At 34.1% G+C, this 18,255-nt stretch overlaps 2 protein-coding genes across 2 annotated transcripts; one reads left to right on the top strand and one right to left on the bottom strand.

The window, feature by feature from the left end:
- The first annotated feature begins 13,474 nt into the window (after positions 1-13,474).
- Positions 13,475-13,846, top strand: LOC145049617 (putative germin-like protein 9-2). The gene has a single exon (XM_078998001.1). It carries the CDS (start codon positions 13,475-13,477, stop codon positions 13,844-13,846), a length of 372 nt encoding a protein of 123 aa, XP_078854127.1.
- An 81-nt stretch (positions 13,847-13,927) lies between these two features.
- LOC145049616 (DNA topoisomerase 2-like) lies at positions 13,928-15,910 on the bottom strand. The gene is made up of 7 exons (XM_078998000.1): positions 15,758-15,910; positions 15,505-15,675; positions 15,198-15,362; positions 14,527-14,871; positions 14,256-14,455; positions 14,062-14,142; positions 13,928-13,997 (listed from the first exon to the last, which is right to left on the bottom strand). The coding sequence occupies exons 1-7, from the start codon at positions 15,908-15,910 to the stop codon at positions 13,928-13,930; spliced, it is 1,185 nt and encodes a 394-aa protein (XP_078854126.1).
- Positions 15,911-18,255: the final 2,345 nt, after the last annotated feature.

Raw genomic sequence — 18,255 nt, 5'->3', positions numbered from 1 at the left:
AAAGACCTCAAGATAGATTTTCTTGAATTTTTGATTTGTCTAACTATTTTTCACCATTTTAGTTTCTTGAATAACCATAAATTCATGAAAAATAGCGATGAGTTAATAAAATTCCCCAAACTTTTTATATTACTGTTATTAAACATTAATAAGCTGGGAAAAATATAAAAATGGATTTCCAATCTGTTTAATTATATTTTATGATTTTTGAGCATTTATTCCAATAAAATTGAAATAAATAGAAAATAGTTTCCAAAATTACCCAAACTTTTTATTTAACTGTTATTATATATAAATAGGCTGGGAAAAATATAAAATATATTTTTCAGTGGATATCTCTATTTTTCCTTTTTTTATTCCTTTAATTAATCATTAATTGAAGAAATAATATTAAACAGTTAAGATAAATTACCAAAAATTTTTGTAACATTATTTACAGTATAAATAACCTGAGAAAAATATCAAAAGTGGTTTTCATAATGTATAATCTGGTTTTGGGTATTTATGTGTATTTAAGTATATTTAAGTGTAATTAACTTTAGAAAATAAGAGAAAAATAGTTTACAGTGGAGAAAAATCCTCAAAGTTTTTATGTAACCTCCTACTGTACAATATGATATCCTGGTAAATTTTAATGAATTTTGGATAATCAGAACTATTTTTCCCATTTTTAGACCATTATAATTACCAAAAATTGGGAAAAATAGTAAGACATGATGAAAAATCTTGAAATTATTTTCTGGAGTCCCCCATAACAGGTAAGGTATGCTAAAATTGTTAGATACAATTTTCACATTCTCTAAAGTGGTTTTGTGATTTATTATGCCCTAAAAAAAAGAAAATCGGAAATCGTATTAAACAGTAACAAAAATTGCTGACATTTGGTGAGGGGTCATTATTCACCATAAGGATCATCCATGAATTTATTCAGGATTTATTGACCTCTGGAAGTATTTTATGTGATTTATGCCCTTGGTTTTAGCAATAATTTTAATAAATCAAAGAAATAATAAAAGCTCTTGAAATTTTCCATATTATCTCATGCATGCAAGGGCTTTCAAAAGGAAAAATGTTAAAAATGTATTCAGAAGAGAAATGAGAGTAATGAATCCAAACAATTTAAGAAAGGTTGCATGCAATGATGCATGAAATGTAGATGTGGCTGAAGTTCATGAATTTGTGTAGCCCATTCAGTGAGGTTTTAAGCCACGAAATTTCAGCCATAATTCACTAGATATGTTAAGTTTCTAAGGTATTTTTCCTCAGATTTATGGTTGGGTTTAAGGCCATTGATCATGCAAGACAAAAATAGAGATCACAGAAAAAGAGCTGTATGCGCAACCATTTTGTAAAAATTGCCAAAAATCGTGTATTTAATATTTTACAGTGATACCAGTTGGGTTTGAAAGTTAACTCGTGTAACTATCCAATACAAAAAGAATATCATGATTTGGTTAAGAAATGACCGAGTTATGGACGTTCAAAATCGAACAAAGTAATCTGGCAGATTGCATGTTTGTTTGTGTGCATTATTAGGGTATTTTGACAAGAACATCATGCATGCCTTTGGTAAGGTCCGATTTCTAACACATGCATGGAGTGAATGAGCATCCAAGATGTACTAGAAATGGTTTAAATGCTTTTGGTCATGCAAGAACACAAAAGAAATGGAGAAGAAGATGAAATATTCGGTTTTGATGTCACATGATCATATGTGCATCTTTTTCACTCCTTGCATGGGTTTGATCCCGGATTTTCACCATCTCAAACACATGCATTGTGTTATGGTGAGAATCTACAAACCACAAGGTAAAAATAAAGATTTCTAGCCATGGAAAGGCATAGAATCCGAAAAGAAGAGAAAACTAAGAAGGAAAAGGAAGTAGAATCATGAAACTATGGAAGAAGATGATGTTGTTTACCTTGGTTATGATCTTGAGGGAAGTAGGAACACCTCAAGGATTCCTAAATCTCGAAATTATGGCAGAGAATGGAGGATTTTCTGATGTGTAGGAGTGGTCTTGGAAGTGGGAGAGTTTTCTTGGAGAAGGAGTGTGAGATGGAGTGTGTAGGTGGTTCAAATGAGGTGTAATGATGGGTTTTAAGGCATAGGGGAGAGGGAATCCGACTTTGGAGTGGAGAGAGGGTCTCCTTCTCTTAAATTTTATAAACTTATAACTTTATTTTATAAAAATATCAAGTTTTTATAAAATATGCACCTTATTTTAATTTTCATTCACAAAACCTTGATTTTTTTTGCATAGAAATAAGGTTAAATACTAATGACTTAAATTTTATTTTTTTCTTAATTGCACTCTCATAATTTTTATTATCATAAGATCATATTATAAGTTTCATAATTATTTTTATAGAAATTTTTAAGGTTAAAATTTATAAATATGAGTTTTTAGGGCATTTAGGGTTTTTGAGAGTTTGTAAGTCTTTGGATATCAAAAGTAATTAAATTTTGAGACTTCAAACTATTTTGGAGTTTCATAACTCTTATTCAAGTTAGAAATAATGTTTGTAATATTTTTTTATCGGTTTATTGACATTCTATGTAGTGATTCCGAGATTCAAGCGAAATTGAGGAATCAAGTATACTAGTCCTAGTCTACAACTTTGACTTAAGTTTCTATGAGACTTTGAACTCACTTCTACTTCTAGGTCAAGTGCATGATGTGTGTATATGATTCATGAAATGTTGTTCGAGACAAAGAGTAATCTGAATATGGATAGTCACTACAGTTAAGTAGTTGTAGAATTCACATACCAATGTGAAATCCAAGCACATTATCCATTGTTTCTAATTGTTTCCAAGTTTCTAGTAGGCCATAACTTAGCTTCTAGTTACTAAGTCCAATATGTGTAGTGCCTATATGTGTAACTAAGTTTATTCAAATCTAGAACTAACTCAAATTTTAACGGTTGTCACAAGAGGGCAGAGAAGGGAGGCACCAATAATGGCTGGAAACCCTAAAGGAAGTGTTAGCCACGTTTTTGGTGCCCAAGGGGTCCTTATATACTTAGGCTATTAGGGTTATCAAACAAGGAAACCCTAATTTGACTGCTTAAGCCTTAAGCAGCCCATGGACCCCTTCTGGAACATGCCTTGGACGATTTCTAAAGGGCTTCCCCATAGAATTCGTCCAACCTATTATTCCAAGGTGATCCATAGCCCAATTGCAATTATCTTATAATTACAGTTCCAGTCCCCTAAGTTTAATTAATCTCTTTTAGCCACAAAATTAATTCTTAATTAATTCTTGTCTAATATTAATTAAACATTATGATTTCTCCTTTAATATATTATTCTTATAATATATTAATAAATCATAATTAAACCTTTCTCTCCTTAATTCATCCTATATATTGCTATGGTGAAGGCAACCCAAAAGGACCATGCTCATAATCGGGTCAAGTACATACCAAAATAGTTATGGACTTAGACACTAAGCCAACAGTCTCCCATGTGGATAAGTCTAATAACTATTTTGCATAACTTCAGAACCTGGTCAACAATCGTAGCTTTCAAAAGTCACTATCAACTATGTTCTTATCAGATACACGTGTCCTTTAGATAAGGGATCATATATTCCTCCATTCTCAAGATATCGTATAGACACAAGACATGAATATCGATCATTCTCTCTATACTGTTTCCTGACTTCCTATTTATGACGAATGACAATAGACTACAATTGAACACATCAACTTAGTCCCGGCTTGGCCAAGCGCTTAGGTGTCATCACTAAATCATCGAGGGGCCCACATATATCACTTTTATCCCACTTTGGGTAAAAGGAATGGATAAACCTCGACTCAAATGTTCGCTTGCATTTACTGATCGAATCACACACAACAATAAGTTTTATAACACCAAGTTACTGGTGCGTTTTCTTATTATCAATGTGCAACCGACCAACAAATAACAACGCACACGTCTCAGTTTCAAGAATATACAATATTATCAACTCACAATCACTCGTGATAAAATCTATTAAGTGATTCACGTGAGCGTGGGTTTAATCCAATACTCTAATCTTATTAAAGCACTCATCAACTCTGCAGCAAACTTGTGCTAGACTCTTCATGACAGTCTTCCTTCATACCTACTTCCAACGTATGACTGATTGTGGAGGTTCGAATAACCCAGTTATTCTGGAAGTCAAAACATGCAAACTGAAACACAACAATAATAATTAATCCTATATGCCCCCAAACTTGTGGGAGTAAATAAAAACACTTTTGTTTAAACACCATATTGATTACTCATTATTCATCGTTTACTGTTTCAGAAAATCAACTTATTACTCAAATTACAACAATAGTTGTCTCATGCACAAAGCATGCACACTATGTTTCTTATGGTCCTTACTTTGTGAAATAGATCAACTGAAAAACTCTTACAATGATGCTCATTTCATAATTCCCAATCCTTATCATTAGTGTTAGAACACAAGGTTCTTGCCACTACTAGAATATGCTAGATTCTAACATTTTATGCAACGATCATTTCGCAAAATCATAGCACAAAAGTCACCAAGACTTGGCCAATGAAATCACAAAGTACTCTATCGGAAATTGTTAAAAGACAATTCCATTGACGTGAAGTGTCACATTCAAAGTACATTCCTTTGAACATCCTTCTTGCATAAAATTTTCTAATCTAGACATAAACTCTCAATATCCAACTCCCAATATGGAAACATTTCCATATTTTCCATATGACAACTCATTCTTAATAGAATCTTATCTATGCCGATATGGTCCGTCTAATACCATACTTCCAACTACTCACAAGCGACCAATCCTCAGCGAACTTTGGATCGTCCTTTGATAGTTGTTTAATTATTTTAGTCAAAACTGATTCTAGTCCTTTTTCCCTCTTAATGCGCTAGACATTTGGAAATTTTTAGAATGGTCAAATATTATAGCATTTGCAATCGATCCTATACCCGAAGCGTATGGGACACGATGCATAGTGTCTTACATAAAGATATGACACTTTATCAATCTTTTGCCATTATATTTTATGTGTCACGTTCTCACAATACGAACTATGAAGAGGGATGTCGTAATCATAATCGAAATTTAAGAACTCACTATGTATCCTTTGACTAAAAATATTAAAATTTCTCAATCTAAGCTTTAGATTTTGAAATGAAGTATAATATTCTCGCCCTTAATTATAGCAAAAAACAACTTTTCAACCCATGCAACTTTGCAAATTGAATCTTTGTTTTTCTATAATTAATATTGCTAACTTGCAATACTTGCCATAATAATCATACAAGCATAACACTTATGCTCCCACTATCATGATGGTTATTATCATATAAGCATAACACTTATGCTCCCACTAGCTTTGACATGTATTCTGAAAACAGATGAACTTCCAGAAAACAATGCCTATTGAATTTCTAAAGTTCGTATTTCTAATACCAGATGCTTCGATAAGATTTTATCTAAGCTTCTTAAACGTATACACCTTTGCCTTAGATAGCTCATATGTGTATCTAAACAATTTAGAACTTATATCAATAAGTCCCAAATGTTAGACTAATTTCCAAATCTCACAATTCGAACTATGGAACGGGATGCCGTAACCATAATCGAATTTGAGAATACAATTTTCACAATTGCTATCTTCTTAAAATCTCTCTTAGTGAAATCATTTCCTCACAATCATTTTCACGAAAGAGTAAAAAAATCTTATGACACTTAGATTTTATAGCGTATGTGTTCCTATCCATGTAAATTTGTCATAACAACAATCATAAGACAATGTTTGTGACAAATCCAACTCATATGGACTAAACTTGTTCAATCTTAATTTCTTGCCTCATGGCAGCACGAGTGCCCACCATTGCTTCCAGGTTGTTAAGCAACTCACCCTTACCTATCGATGTACTTTCCATTGATCAAGGTGCTTGCCTTTATGCATTCAAATGAGGACTCATAGAACTCACATACATAATTAATTCAACTGGAATGGCATAGAAACAAATTATGTCAACATGATAGGTTGTAAACCTCAAGTCATGTGCTAGTGATGATTAACTAGGTTCATTCTTGAATTTGTTCTTGAAACTTTTCAGGACATTTAAGACTCCCACTGACTCCTTGACATATAAGGTTCTCTTGTCAAGAAACATTTCTTGACAAAACAAATATTCAAGAGTTAGTGTAGCTTCTTATCAAGATTAACACTTCACTCAATTGGTCCTAGTTGGTCTTTGTCTTATCCAAGACATCACAACTTACCAATTTCAAATGTACATAAATAAGAAACTTTTCTATTCTACATTTGATGAGTGTTACAAACCTACTTAAGACCTTTCACTTAAGTCACAATCTTGACTCTAAGACTTGATATTGGAACGAAGTATGATTGACTTCTTGATTTAACCATTTCTATAATTCTCGATTCCTCTTCTTAGACATGCAATTGCACTAAGACTCACTTAGAGGATCAATTGAGACATGGTTATTAATCATTAATACATATCATAAAACACAATAAAAGTTACTCTCCCTTCTTCTTAGAATAGAGAAACTTTTATCTTTCTGCCTTCTAGATTCTTCTTATTTGTTCTGCTATTGATTGAAACTCTTTCAATCAACTCAGAATGATACTCAATCTTATAATTATAACCATATTTACTAAACTTTAGTAAATCATGACGAATATCTTTGTCACTCTTGTGGTAGACTTGATCAACGTACGACCTAGTGTACTCGATCTCCTAGTCCTTCAATTGACACTTTGTCAAAGAATTAGTCTAAATTTCCCAAGTGTGAAAGTTTTTCATTCATCATACAATACACGTTGCATGATTCCAAGTTTCTATCCACTTGAAACTTGGTTAATGAGAAACTCTCCCTATTTGGTAAACTCTAGAAACTTCCACAAATAACCTAATTAAGAATCAAATACATTTTGCTAATAATAGAAATACACAAACATCAATTTTTCATACACGCCATTGTAAGGATAAATAAATAAATAAGATAAAACTCAAAATTTATTTTATTGCGGAAAAACTTGTCCTTACAATGCAATTCAACTGAAAAACTATGCTATTACATATTTCTTAGCAATCTACCCTAACTCTAAAGTAGCAGCTCAAAAATCCGATCTTTGAATTCATGCGATCGAAATCCATTTCTTTGTGATCAGATTCAACATGCTTCTTCCTTAAGTTTCCTTTCTTTTCTTTGATCCTGCAAAACATAAAAATGTAATCTTATCACATCATGTATTAAGAACCAAAAAATAGGAGCTTATAGAGTTAGTTAATGGATTTTACTTGAAGTAGAGCCATACATCTTGACTCTCCCATCTCTTAGATCTCTCAGGTAAACAGGACAGCTTCGTCTCCAATGCTCCTTTTCTTGTCAATAAAAGCAAATGGACTCCTTTGGCACATTACATGGGACAATCTCATGCTCAGTCCTTTCTGGACTTCCAATGTTGCCAATGTCCATTGAATCTTGGGAGTTTGACTCACCAGACAAATTTGCTTGACCAGCACGCCAAATCATCGTTGATTCAGCAGCTATAAGCAAATAAGTGAGATCAATTAGAGTCACGTCGTGTTCCATCATATAGTAATCTCTTACGTACTCACTATATCATTCAGGAAGTAACTGAAGAACCCAGTCAACAGCCAACTCACCTGAAATCTCGACACCCAGCATCCTTAACCTGTCAATGTGTGACTTCATCTCTAAGACGTGTGCACACACAGGTTTCCCATCTTCGTGTTTACTTGCCAAAAGGGCTTGAGTGAGCTTGAACTTTTCAAGCCTTTGAACTTGTGGGTCAGGGAGAATAATTGGAGGAGGTGGAGGAAGTGAAGCATGACTCACATTTCCTTGATCGTATCTTGGAACATCATCTTCATTTGGAAAACTTGTTCCAAAGGATTTGTGAAGACCATTGTAAGATTCAGACATCTACAAAATGGGAGAAAATTCAAGTCAGTTGATAAGAATCCTTGATGTAACACCCAAAATGAAACATCAAGGCTAGGATCCAATACAATACTCTACAACCTAGAAGAGGGATGTCGTAATCTAGTTGCAGAATATTTGAAGGTAGGTAAATGACGATTTACCAATTTCCACCATGAAAAACGAAAATGAACTTTAAGTTTTAAATGAGTTGAAACTCCTAGATCTTTTGAGATTCATTGAAATTTTCAATGGCATGTTTAATCTCGATTATGCCCTTCAAGTTTGCGACTGGGATGCCGAGGATCACAAACAAGGTGTGAATAACCATACGAATCTACGTGGTGCACTCAATGCTACTATCACCTAATCAATGTGTCGGTTAGCCACACACGCTCCATTGATCTATGACAAACATCGAGCCACCCTTCGCCACCAATGCCAAACCCAAATTAGTGTGCCGGTTAACCACACACGCTCCACTAACGTCTCGGCAAGGGTACAAAGTGTAATTCCATGGATTAGCATACAATTTCACATTTTGCCTAAAGTAACAATGATTTGGGAATTTGAAAAAGCATGTAGTTACTTTGTACTTCATTATACTTATAATGGAAGGTTTCGTCCTATCCTACCCGTTCGGCTAACGACCCTCTACTAGTCAAGAGTGCGGTGGGTAAGAGTGGATACCCATTCAATCGCCATTTTATAGGCAATTTCCTTAAACACCCCTTATAGACCAGCTTCATGAATGAGGCCTACTAACGGTAAGACCGACTGTTTACTCATACATATATATAATATTACACTTTTAATGTTATATATAGTATAGGGTGTATTTTACACTTTTACAATACTAGGTGGTTGAATTTAGTAAATTATACTTTTAATTTAATTAAATGTAAACCAAAACTTTATGGGTTTATTAAATCTCTTTTAATTATACACCTTAATTAATTAATAAAACCATAAGGGTGTTATTTGAACTTTTCAAAATGCTTGGGTTTTAGAATTTAAAATTTTCAAATTAAGACTTTTAATTAAATTTTAAAATCCAAAACTTGAGGGCAAGTTTTGAAACTTTTCAAAACATTAGGGTTTAACTTATTTAAATTTCAAAAACAAAACTTTTAAGTTCAAATTTAAACTATAAAACCTAAAGGGAGTAATTTGAAACTTTTTCAAACTTTATCAAGAACATTCTCGATAAAAAAAAAATCAAATAAGACAATTAACAATTAATTGGTAGTTATCTAATTGTGACCTAGTCCAATTTCTTGCAAGATAATTCACCAAATAATTCAACTAATTAAATTTAATCATATAAGGAAGTAATTATTTAATTAATATGAAGATATCTTTTATTTTGGCAAGGATAATCACCCAATATCATAAAAATCCGATTTTTATCAATCAAAAACGTTTTGGTAATCATAAAACAACAAAAAAGGCAAGAAAATCGCGAAATATAGTTTTCAGACTCGCTGACTCGTCGAGTTAGCATTGGACTCGTCGAGTACCCAGTGGACTTGGCGAGTTCAGTCATGGACTCGGCGAGTCCAGCCCCAAAAAGTCAAAATTTTCGACTTTTTCAGTCAAATAAGCATCAAATTCACTAACAAACAGCCCTAGGCTCTGATACCACTGATGGGTTTCGAGCAATACATCAATCCTATAGTGTACATGCAAACCCTAATAGCTTTTGGATCTAGTTTGTCTAATGAACATGCAATTGAACATCCAAAGCTATAAACCCTAGATCTAGCATACAATTAATCATATGAACATAAAATAGGGTTTGATCTGACCTTAGATTGTTATATAGCAATAACAATCAATCCTTAGCTTCAGAAAGCTTAGTGCATCAACTGCTGCACCTCTAATGGAGTCACAAACACCACTAAGCAACTTGGATGAAGAGGGAAGAGAAGGGAGGCACCAATAACGGCTGGAAACCCTAATGGAAGTGTTAGCCACGTTTTTGGTGCCCAAGGGTTCCTTATATACTTAGGCTATTAGGGTTATCAAACAAGGAAACCCTAATTTGACTGCTTAAGCCCTAAACAGCCCATGGACACCTTCTGGAACATGCCTTGGATGATTTCTAATGGGTTTCCCCATAGAATTCGTCCAACCTATTATTCCAAGGTGATCCATAGCCCAATTGCAATTATCTTATAATTACAGTTCTAGTCCCCTAAGTTTAATTAATCTCTTTTAGCCACAAAATTAATTCTTAATTAATTCTTGACTAATATTAATTAAACATTAAGATTTCTCCTTTAATATATTATTCTTATAATATATTAATAAATCATAATTAAACCTTTCTCTCCTTAATTCATTCTGTATATTGTTATGGTGAAGGCAACCCCAAAGGACCATGCTTATAATCGGGTCAAGTACATACCAAAATAGTTATGGACTTAGACACTAATCCAACAAAGTAGACATAGCCATACCTGCTGTAATCATCATTAAAAGTCACATAGAAGCGGTTAGCATCCCTTGTGGCGGTTCTGAAGGGTCCACACACATCGGTGTGTATGAGGTCCAACAAACCTTCACCCCTTGCACAAGAACCAGTGAAGGGTAACGTGGTCATCTTTCCAGGTAAACGTGATTTAATAGTGTCATCCGACTTTAAGTCAAATGATTCCAATACTCCATCCTTTTGGAGTTGGGTTATGCGCTTCTTGTTGACATGTCCAAGACGACAATGCTATAAGCATGCTTTATCCAAATCATTGGATTAATTAATAGGCAACACATTATTCCTAAGTTATCTACAACCATCACAGTTTCATATATGTCGTTGCAAGGTAATGCTTCAAAATAAAATACACCATTAAAATAAGCATTTATTGAACCAGTTTCATTATTAAAAGAAAAGGTAAAACCTTGTTCATACAAACTATGAAAGGAAATAATATTTCTCGCCATATCAAACGAGTAGCAACAATTATTCAAATCTCATTTTAACCCACTACCAAGCAATAAAGAATAAACTACAATCTTGATGACAGACGACTTGTTCCTATTCCCCATGATTAAGTTCATCTTCCCGTGCTCCACATCCTTACTTCTTTTTAGACCCTTCAAATCATAACAAATGTGAAAACCACATCCTGTATCAAGGACCCAAGAATTAGCATGTGATGAGTTATTAGATAGAATAGTATAAATACCTGCAAAGGAGGGTTTGATCTTCCCATCCTTTATGTCCTGTAAGTATTTGGGGCAGCTTCGTCTCTAGTGCCCTTTTTCATGGCAATGGAAGTACTCGGCTTCCTTTGGATTGGAAGAGGGTATGACAGAACCAAATTTGGTTCCACCAGAAGAGGATCTAACATGGGAATTTCCCTTATGACTATTGGAAGGATTCTTCCTTCTCTTTCCCTTTCCATGTCTTATTTCCAGGACAGGGGCAGTTGCAGTAGGAGTAGGTACAGCAGATTTGCCTTTCAAACTGCCTTCAGTAGTTCTCAAGAGACCTTGAGGCTTGCTTAGAGTGACCTCCTCCTTGTTCATATGATTAGTCATACGAAAATGATCATAAAAATGAGGTAAAGAGTGTAGAATAATATCTATAGCCAACTCTTCATCGAAGTTGACATTCAACTTCAGCAAGCGGTCCACAAACCTTTGCATCTTTTGCAAGTGGGTTATGATGGATCTCCATCCTTCATTTTGGTCATGATGATGGAGGCAATGATCTCATACCTCTCCTACCGAGCACTTTGATGGTACCTTTCCATCAAATCCCGATGCATTTCATAAGGCCAAAAGTTCTCATAGGACTTCTGAAGCTCAGCAGTCATGGTAGTGATCATTATACACAACAATTTGGTCGCGTCCCTCTCATGAGTTTTGTACTCAACAATCTGTTCGGGAGTAACAATTGATTCATTAATCTCCTTAACACTACTAGAAAACAGACCTTTAATGGCGCGCAAACAATGACACGCAGTGATTTACGATACGCAAAAGGGGGCGCTCTAAAAATAATGTCATTTCTTCTAAAATTTGAAGGATAGAAGACACGCATTTATGCGTGCCCTGAAATTAGTGTCAGAAAAGAAAAAAAAAAGGAAATATGGAGGGCACCTATCATAAAAAGCGTGTCATGTAAAGGTGTCGCTTTATATTTTTTTAAGAAGGCGCGTTCTCAGTATTTTTTTGGGAAATGAAATCCCAAAAAAATTAAACACCCCGCCTGATACTCCTTCTTCTCCTTCTAAAATCCTATGCTAAGAACCCTAATTCATTCGTAACCATTTTCCATTCCCAAAAGAATTAAACATCCCGCTTACTACGACTCCCAAATCACCCTAAATCATAAATCCCTAAATATTAAGAACCCTAATTTGTTCTTGAGAAACGGTGCCTTAGATCAAAAATTATGAATTCAAATTCGAATTAGATCAGGTTCTCTCAATCAAGAACCTCCCCATTCTATAACTCAGAAAAAGCATCAATGCATGCATATTTCACCTGCGCCGGAGTTAGCCATTCGTTATAATGGTCATCGTCACAGCCTCGGGCCTTATCAACTCCTTCCGCAAGATCTTTCTCATAAATTCTATCAATCCTAACCTTTCTCTCAATCAAGAAACCCTAACCTTTCTCTCGATTCACGAGCCAGTAATCGATGCCATCATACGTTTCTTTTTCTCCATTACCCTCTTTTTTTTTCCCTAAAATCATGTCTGGGTTTCTGTTTACTCATATGATTTCTCCAAGGTTTTGATGCATTCATCGCTTACACATCTCTCAATTCTCTTTCTGTTGGTGGATCTGCTCTTTTTTGCTCTCGATCGAGGGTTTTTTGGGCTTTCAGGTCTCAGATTTCTTTTAGGCATTCCTCAACTGTACTCATGCAGAAATTCTTTGGTAAGGGTTTTTAATCGCTCTTTAATTTCGATTCTATGTCTGTTAGTTAGTTTTGGATCTATACCACAGTACACAATCATGAACATTCAGATTCTCATGGCTCCTTTACTTTCCATCTTCGTGTTGTTAGTGTTTGTACTCCACGTTGCCTCTGAATCCACGAGAGAAGTAGTAGAACAAATTGATGGAGAAGAATTCACTGAGGAGTTGCTCTTCAGGCCACTTCCTGATCAGAAAGTTCTTTCTCATTTTCACTTCGAGAGTAGGGTTCCTCCGACAAATTCTTATGGACATCACCACCGGCTTTTTTCCAAAGCTGACTATCAGCTGGTATGATTACAATAGTTCGTTAATTACTTTACTCGATCAGATTCATTTTTCTATCAAGGCATTTTATTGAATCCTTAGTTTTAACAGTACCAAAGGCTTTCTACTTGTTGCTCTGCTCCATCCTAATTGAGTTTAGGGTTTAATGATTCATTGATTAGGATGATTTGTGAAGTTACATTATATTGTTATATTACTTTTTTATATAGATTTCAACCAATCGTATTTGTGGTCTAAATTAGGATTTGTGGTCTCATGATTCAAACAATCCATGTGCCTCTCTCAAGCCTGAACGATGAGAGCACTAGTGGGTGCACCATTTCCAACAGCTTTTAAGGTTCTGAAAGCAACCATGGCTGAATTTCCAGCTCTTAATGGTCAAAGCATTTCTTATGTTGTACTCCAGTTCCCTAATGGCACAGTTAACCCACCACACACCCATCCACGAGCTTCGGAGCTGTTGTTTGTTCTCATGGGTTCTTTAGAAGTTGGGTTTGTCGTCACTACTAATAAGCTGTTTACTCAGACTCTACAACAAGGTGACATCTTTGTGTTCCCGAAGGGACTTGTCCACTTCCAGTTTAACAGTGATTCAAAGAATCCAGCTTTAGCACTCTCTGCATTTGGTAATGCAAGCGCAGGGACTGTATCTGTCCTTTGCAGGTAACATTTTTTTAAATAAATAAAAAAATAAGGAGCTTGGTGGGGTTGATGTTTGTATTGTATGTTGTTGCTATGAAATAGGTGCTCATTTTTCAGCTTGTGGGAGACGAGGTGAATGTGGCTTGCTTTCACCCTTTCTCTGGTGGTGGTATTGTCTATGGCACAAAGGTAAATTTCAACAACAAATGCAACTTATTACATCTTAGCAGAATCTTCAACCTGTTGATGCTGCTAGATTGCAACCTAATTCTGCTATGCTCATGCGATCCTTGAAATGTAACTGGACTGAGCACACGTCGCCTGATAGATATAAGTACTACAACAATAGTACAACTGGAGAAAGCAAGGTAAGTTTTATTTATTTATTTATTTATTTTAAATTGACTGATATGTTGAAATACATACATACATACATACTCCACCCTGTCCCTATTCCTTCACTTCCATTCACCAAAACCATGGGTATAATTGGAAGATACCATGTAGGCTCAATGGATTGTCCATCTTCACTCAAGTAGTTGAGAAGAAGCTCATCTGCCTTGTTAAAAAGATGATGTGTGATGGGTGTCAGCTTAGTGTAAATATATCTTCCACTCGCATGATCTTTTCCACCCTGTAAACAAAGATTTTTAAATATGAAGATAAAGAAAAAGGAACAATATTTTTATATTTTATTTAACTTACCATCTGACGTGTACCAAATTGGCCACTGGGGTAAAGGAGGTTGCTGATGTTATTGCTGCCAACAAAGTTTTGAGCCATGCCAATGATGGTCCCCACAAGACTTGCTTCACCATGGTGATATGCTGAGTGTTCAGAGACATATCCACTGAATTGGGCAACTTTTACTTCTTGGAAAATGGGTTTCATGAAAGCACAAAAAAGAATCTTTCTTTGACCCGGTTTTAACCCATCCACCTTTGACGGGATTGATCTTTGAAGATCAACCATTGAGAACAAGATAAGCTCCTTGTTGATGAAATCATGATATGGGATATGTTTCTCATTTGAATCAAAATATGTCCCAGCCTGTATCAAAAAAGTAAATAAATTATCATTACTAAAGGGGGTAAATGCATCAAAGAAACTATAATAAAACACAAAAACTTCACAAGAAACGATTTTTTATGATTACTAATAAGACTAAATCAAGATGCCATGCTTTGAAAGATCCAGTAAATTTTAGAGTTTGTGCATGCAAATTATTCCCTTTTTTGTATATGGTTAGAAAAAGCTATACTTTGATAGATTTTCAAAGCATAATCCCATAATAGGGAGAAATGAATGTACAATTTGCAATATAAACAAAGTGATAAAAAGTATATTTATATTTAAAAGCTGCAAAAGATACAAACCTGAAGTGCTCTAAGCCATGTCTTTCTAGCTTCAATCTTCTTCTTACTAAAAGCCAACTCTATAGCTTCACCATCTTCATTATCAGCCCAAACAAAATCCTTCTTATGCTTATCCAGATCAACAAAATACTCAGCTCCTTCTTTACCATTACTTGTTCCCAACCCCTAAATGTAACAAATTATTAGCCAACAGTTTGTTTTTTTCTAACTTAAGCATCATAGTATTGAAAAAGAAAACAAAGAAACAAACCTTATAGTATTTTATTTTGAAATTCTTCATTTTGCACCCTAGAATTTCCTTCCATGCCTCATACTCAGGCATATTGTAAAAGGAAATAACATTGTTACTATTCTTTTGAGTAGCCTTAACAATTGGAGTGATGAACTCTTGTACAAACTCAGGGACTTTTAGTAAAGATGGCCAGAATGAGTGCAATAAGTTGATCAACAGTCCTTTGATATGTGATCCATCATGATCCTACAAAAAAAATGAATCTTTTCAATAAAATGGTATTTCTTGAATTTCCAACATGTTTTATGTAAAGAATTTGGAAAATTACCTGATCAGCCATTATCATTAAGTGACCATATCTCAAAGATTTGACATTGTCATACTCTTTACCATGTTGGAGTCCAAGAATCTTCTTAATGTTCTGAATTTCAGCATTTTCTTGCAATCCATCACAGAGCCTCAAATTTCTTATATTAATCATGATCTTACTTGTTGTTTCCTTTCAGTAACAGATATGCAGGGCAGACAACACTCGAGCAGGTTTGACTATATTCTTATAAGTTGTGACATTCACATTCCCATAGTGATCTTGATAAAGTTGCTTCTATTTCCATGCTAAGTTGGCTTTTATTTGTAATATAGGAGGTCCAAAGTCTTGCAAAGAAGGCTGCAGAAACTGTGGTGTTGGTAATTGATGATGAAGGGACTGAGTATCTGATATAAGAACTTCTCAAGTTGCTTCTATTTCCATGTTAAGTTGGCTTTTATTTATCTTACTGTTTATTATCATTTTTTTTATATAAAACTTCATCTTATATTATATACAATACATTACAGGCTGCCTGGGAAGCACTGTCTAGAGTTGTTGGTTCAGTCCCGAAAGAAAAATGAAATTTAAAAATTTAAAGGAAGAACAATGAATTTTGGACTAAATAAAATCGGGTTAGTTCTAACTTCTAATTTCTAACTCTACTCCATACATAATTTAATTATAGTTTTCGTCTACTGTACAAAAAACAAATAAGATTATTAATAATAAAATGTATATTGTTTTTAGAAAATATAATAAAAATTTGGAAAAAAAGACAACATGTCATTTCTCAACTTACAATTTGTAATATTGTTTTGTATAGAACGTTGTGGAGAAAAGAAATGCTAAGGATGCATCTGGGAACATTGTACTTGGAGAATGTGAGTGTTTATTTTTCTTTTCTGTTTGGTGAAAATCATCAAATGACAATCTCATTATATCTTAGGATCTTATCAGTTAATGAACTTGATCGTGGGTTTGATCAAGCACAGGTTTACATTTCTACCCCTGCTTTTATCTTTTATCTTTTTTGTTATATAATTGTATTTCCCCCTTTTTTTATCAGGTTAATTTGGTGGTTAATTATGATCTTCCTATAAGACATGATCATCAATCTCAACCTGACCATGAAGTGTACTTGCATTGAATCGGAAGAGCAGGGTGATTTGGGCGTAAAGGTAATTGTTTTTTTAATATATTTTTTTTGGAAAGAGGATTATCCCATAACGGGTGTTGTCCGGGCCAGCTTTGAAGCTACATGGCCACAAGAGTGTTGTAATAAATGACTATATAAATACTTTATAATGTATGTGATAGGAGCTGTATTCAAATTGTTATCTGGTGAAAGGTACAACATGATCATGGAATGAATTGAGACACATTTCAACCATTATGTCACTGAGGTAATATATATATATATATATATATATATATATATATATATATATATATATTTCATGGAAATATGTCTAAATAATTTGGATAATATGTAGTTAATTTGATTACATAATTGTATGTGACATCATGGCCACATGATGAACAGTTTGAGGATGCGTTAAGAAAAGTTGGTTAGATGTAAAGTTTTAAATTTTGGACCTTTTATGAAGTTGGTTTAAGTTATTTACTAAACTGCCATTTAATGGTTTTTGTGTTGTTTGGGTGGGATTTATATTTGTTGCAAAAGTTGGGAGTTATAAAAAGAGTTAATTATGCTTCCTTTCTATCAAAAGCTAAAAATCAGAATTTATCATTTAAAAGGAAACTAAACAATTTCATTGATTTATATTCTAATTTAAAGGTTGAGTTGTGTTTTGTTGCAACATTATCAAGTGGAGTTGCTCTAACTCGGGTCCTTTTCAGGTCTCAAATCAACCACTTGGAAAGCACTAAAGGTTTGACTTTTTTTATATTATTCCGAATAGCTTTTATTAATCCTTGTAATTATAATTTTATCTTTTTTCCTATCAGATGTGCATCCTCAGTTCAGTCCTTGATAAGTGCCTAAGGCTGCTTGGTTTTGAGTCAGCAACACCTTGCGATACCTCTTGCAAACTTAGGTATGTAGCTTTATACCCTGCTCTTGTTTTCTAGTATTAGAAGATCATATGTCTTGATTTCATGCATAACAATAGAGAGATATTGCAACATCTTTAATAGAGCTATGTAGCATTATAATCCTTCAAATGTGATGGAAACATATGAGGTGCAGTGGATAAGCAAAGAAAACTCTTAATCCCAATGATGCCTATTGAAGTAATAGTGAAATTCATTTGATACCAAATACTCTTAGATCACTGAACTACATAAACCCTCAAATATTTATGAAAATGGAGCTTTTATGCATTGCAAATAATCATGTGAATCCAAATTGCTACTAGGTAGTTTAAGCCAAAACACAACTGAGGTGTGATCAACAACAATTCATCCTAGTTGAACTGTTGAAGAATCAAAAACTAATGACAACAATTCGTATGATGTTGGCGTAGGAACTTGATCATGTTGTGGAAGACCTTGAA

Source organism: Lactuca serriola, chromosome 5 (genome assembly GCF_051521515.1).
Source record: "Lactuca serriola cultivar US96UC23 chromosome 5, Lser_US96UC23_V15, whole genome shotgun sequence".
NCBI lineage: Eukaryota > Viridiplantae > Streptophyta > Magnoliopsida > Asterales > Asteraceae > Lactuca > Lactuca serriola.
Note: the sequence above shows the minus strand (reverse complement) of the source record. Positions and strands in the feature narration are given on the sequence as shown.

What these genes read in the sequence shown, in the direction of transcription:
- LOC145049617 (XM_078998001.1), top strand. Translation starts at nt 13,475, where the DNA reads ATGAGAGCACTAGTGGGTGCACCATTTCCAACAGCTTTTAAGGTTCTG.
- LOC145049616 (XM_078998000.1), bottom strand. Translation starts at nt 15,910, where the DNA reads ATGATTAATATAAGAAATTTGAGGCTCTGTGATGGATTGCAAGAAAAT. An exon ending in CATGGCTTAGAGCACTTCAG is followed by an intron (nt 14,872 to 15,197) that starts GTTTGTATCTTT and finishes TTTTTGATACAG; the next exon opens with GCTGGGACATATTTTGATTC. An exon ending in ATAGGGACAGGGTGGAGTAT is followed by an intron (nt 14,143 to 14,255) that starts GTATGTATGTAT and finishes TATATCTATCAG; the next exon opens with GCGACGTGTGCTCAGTCCAG.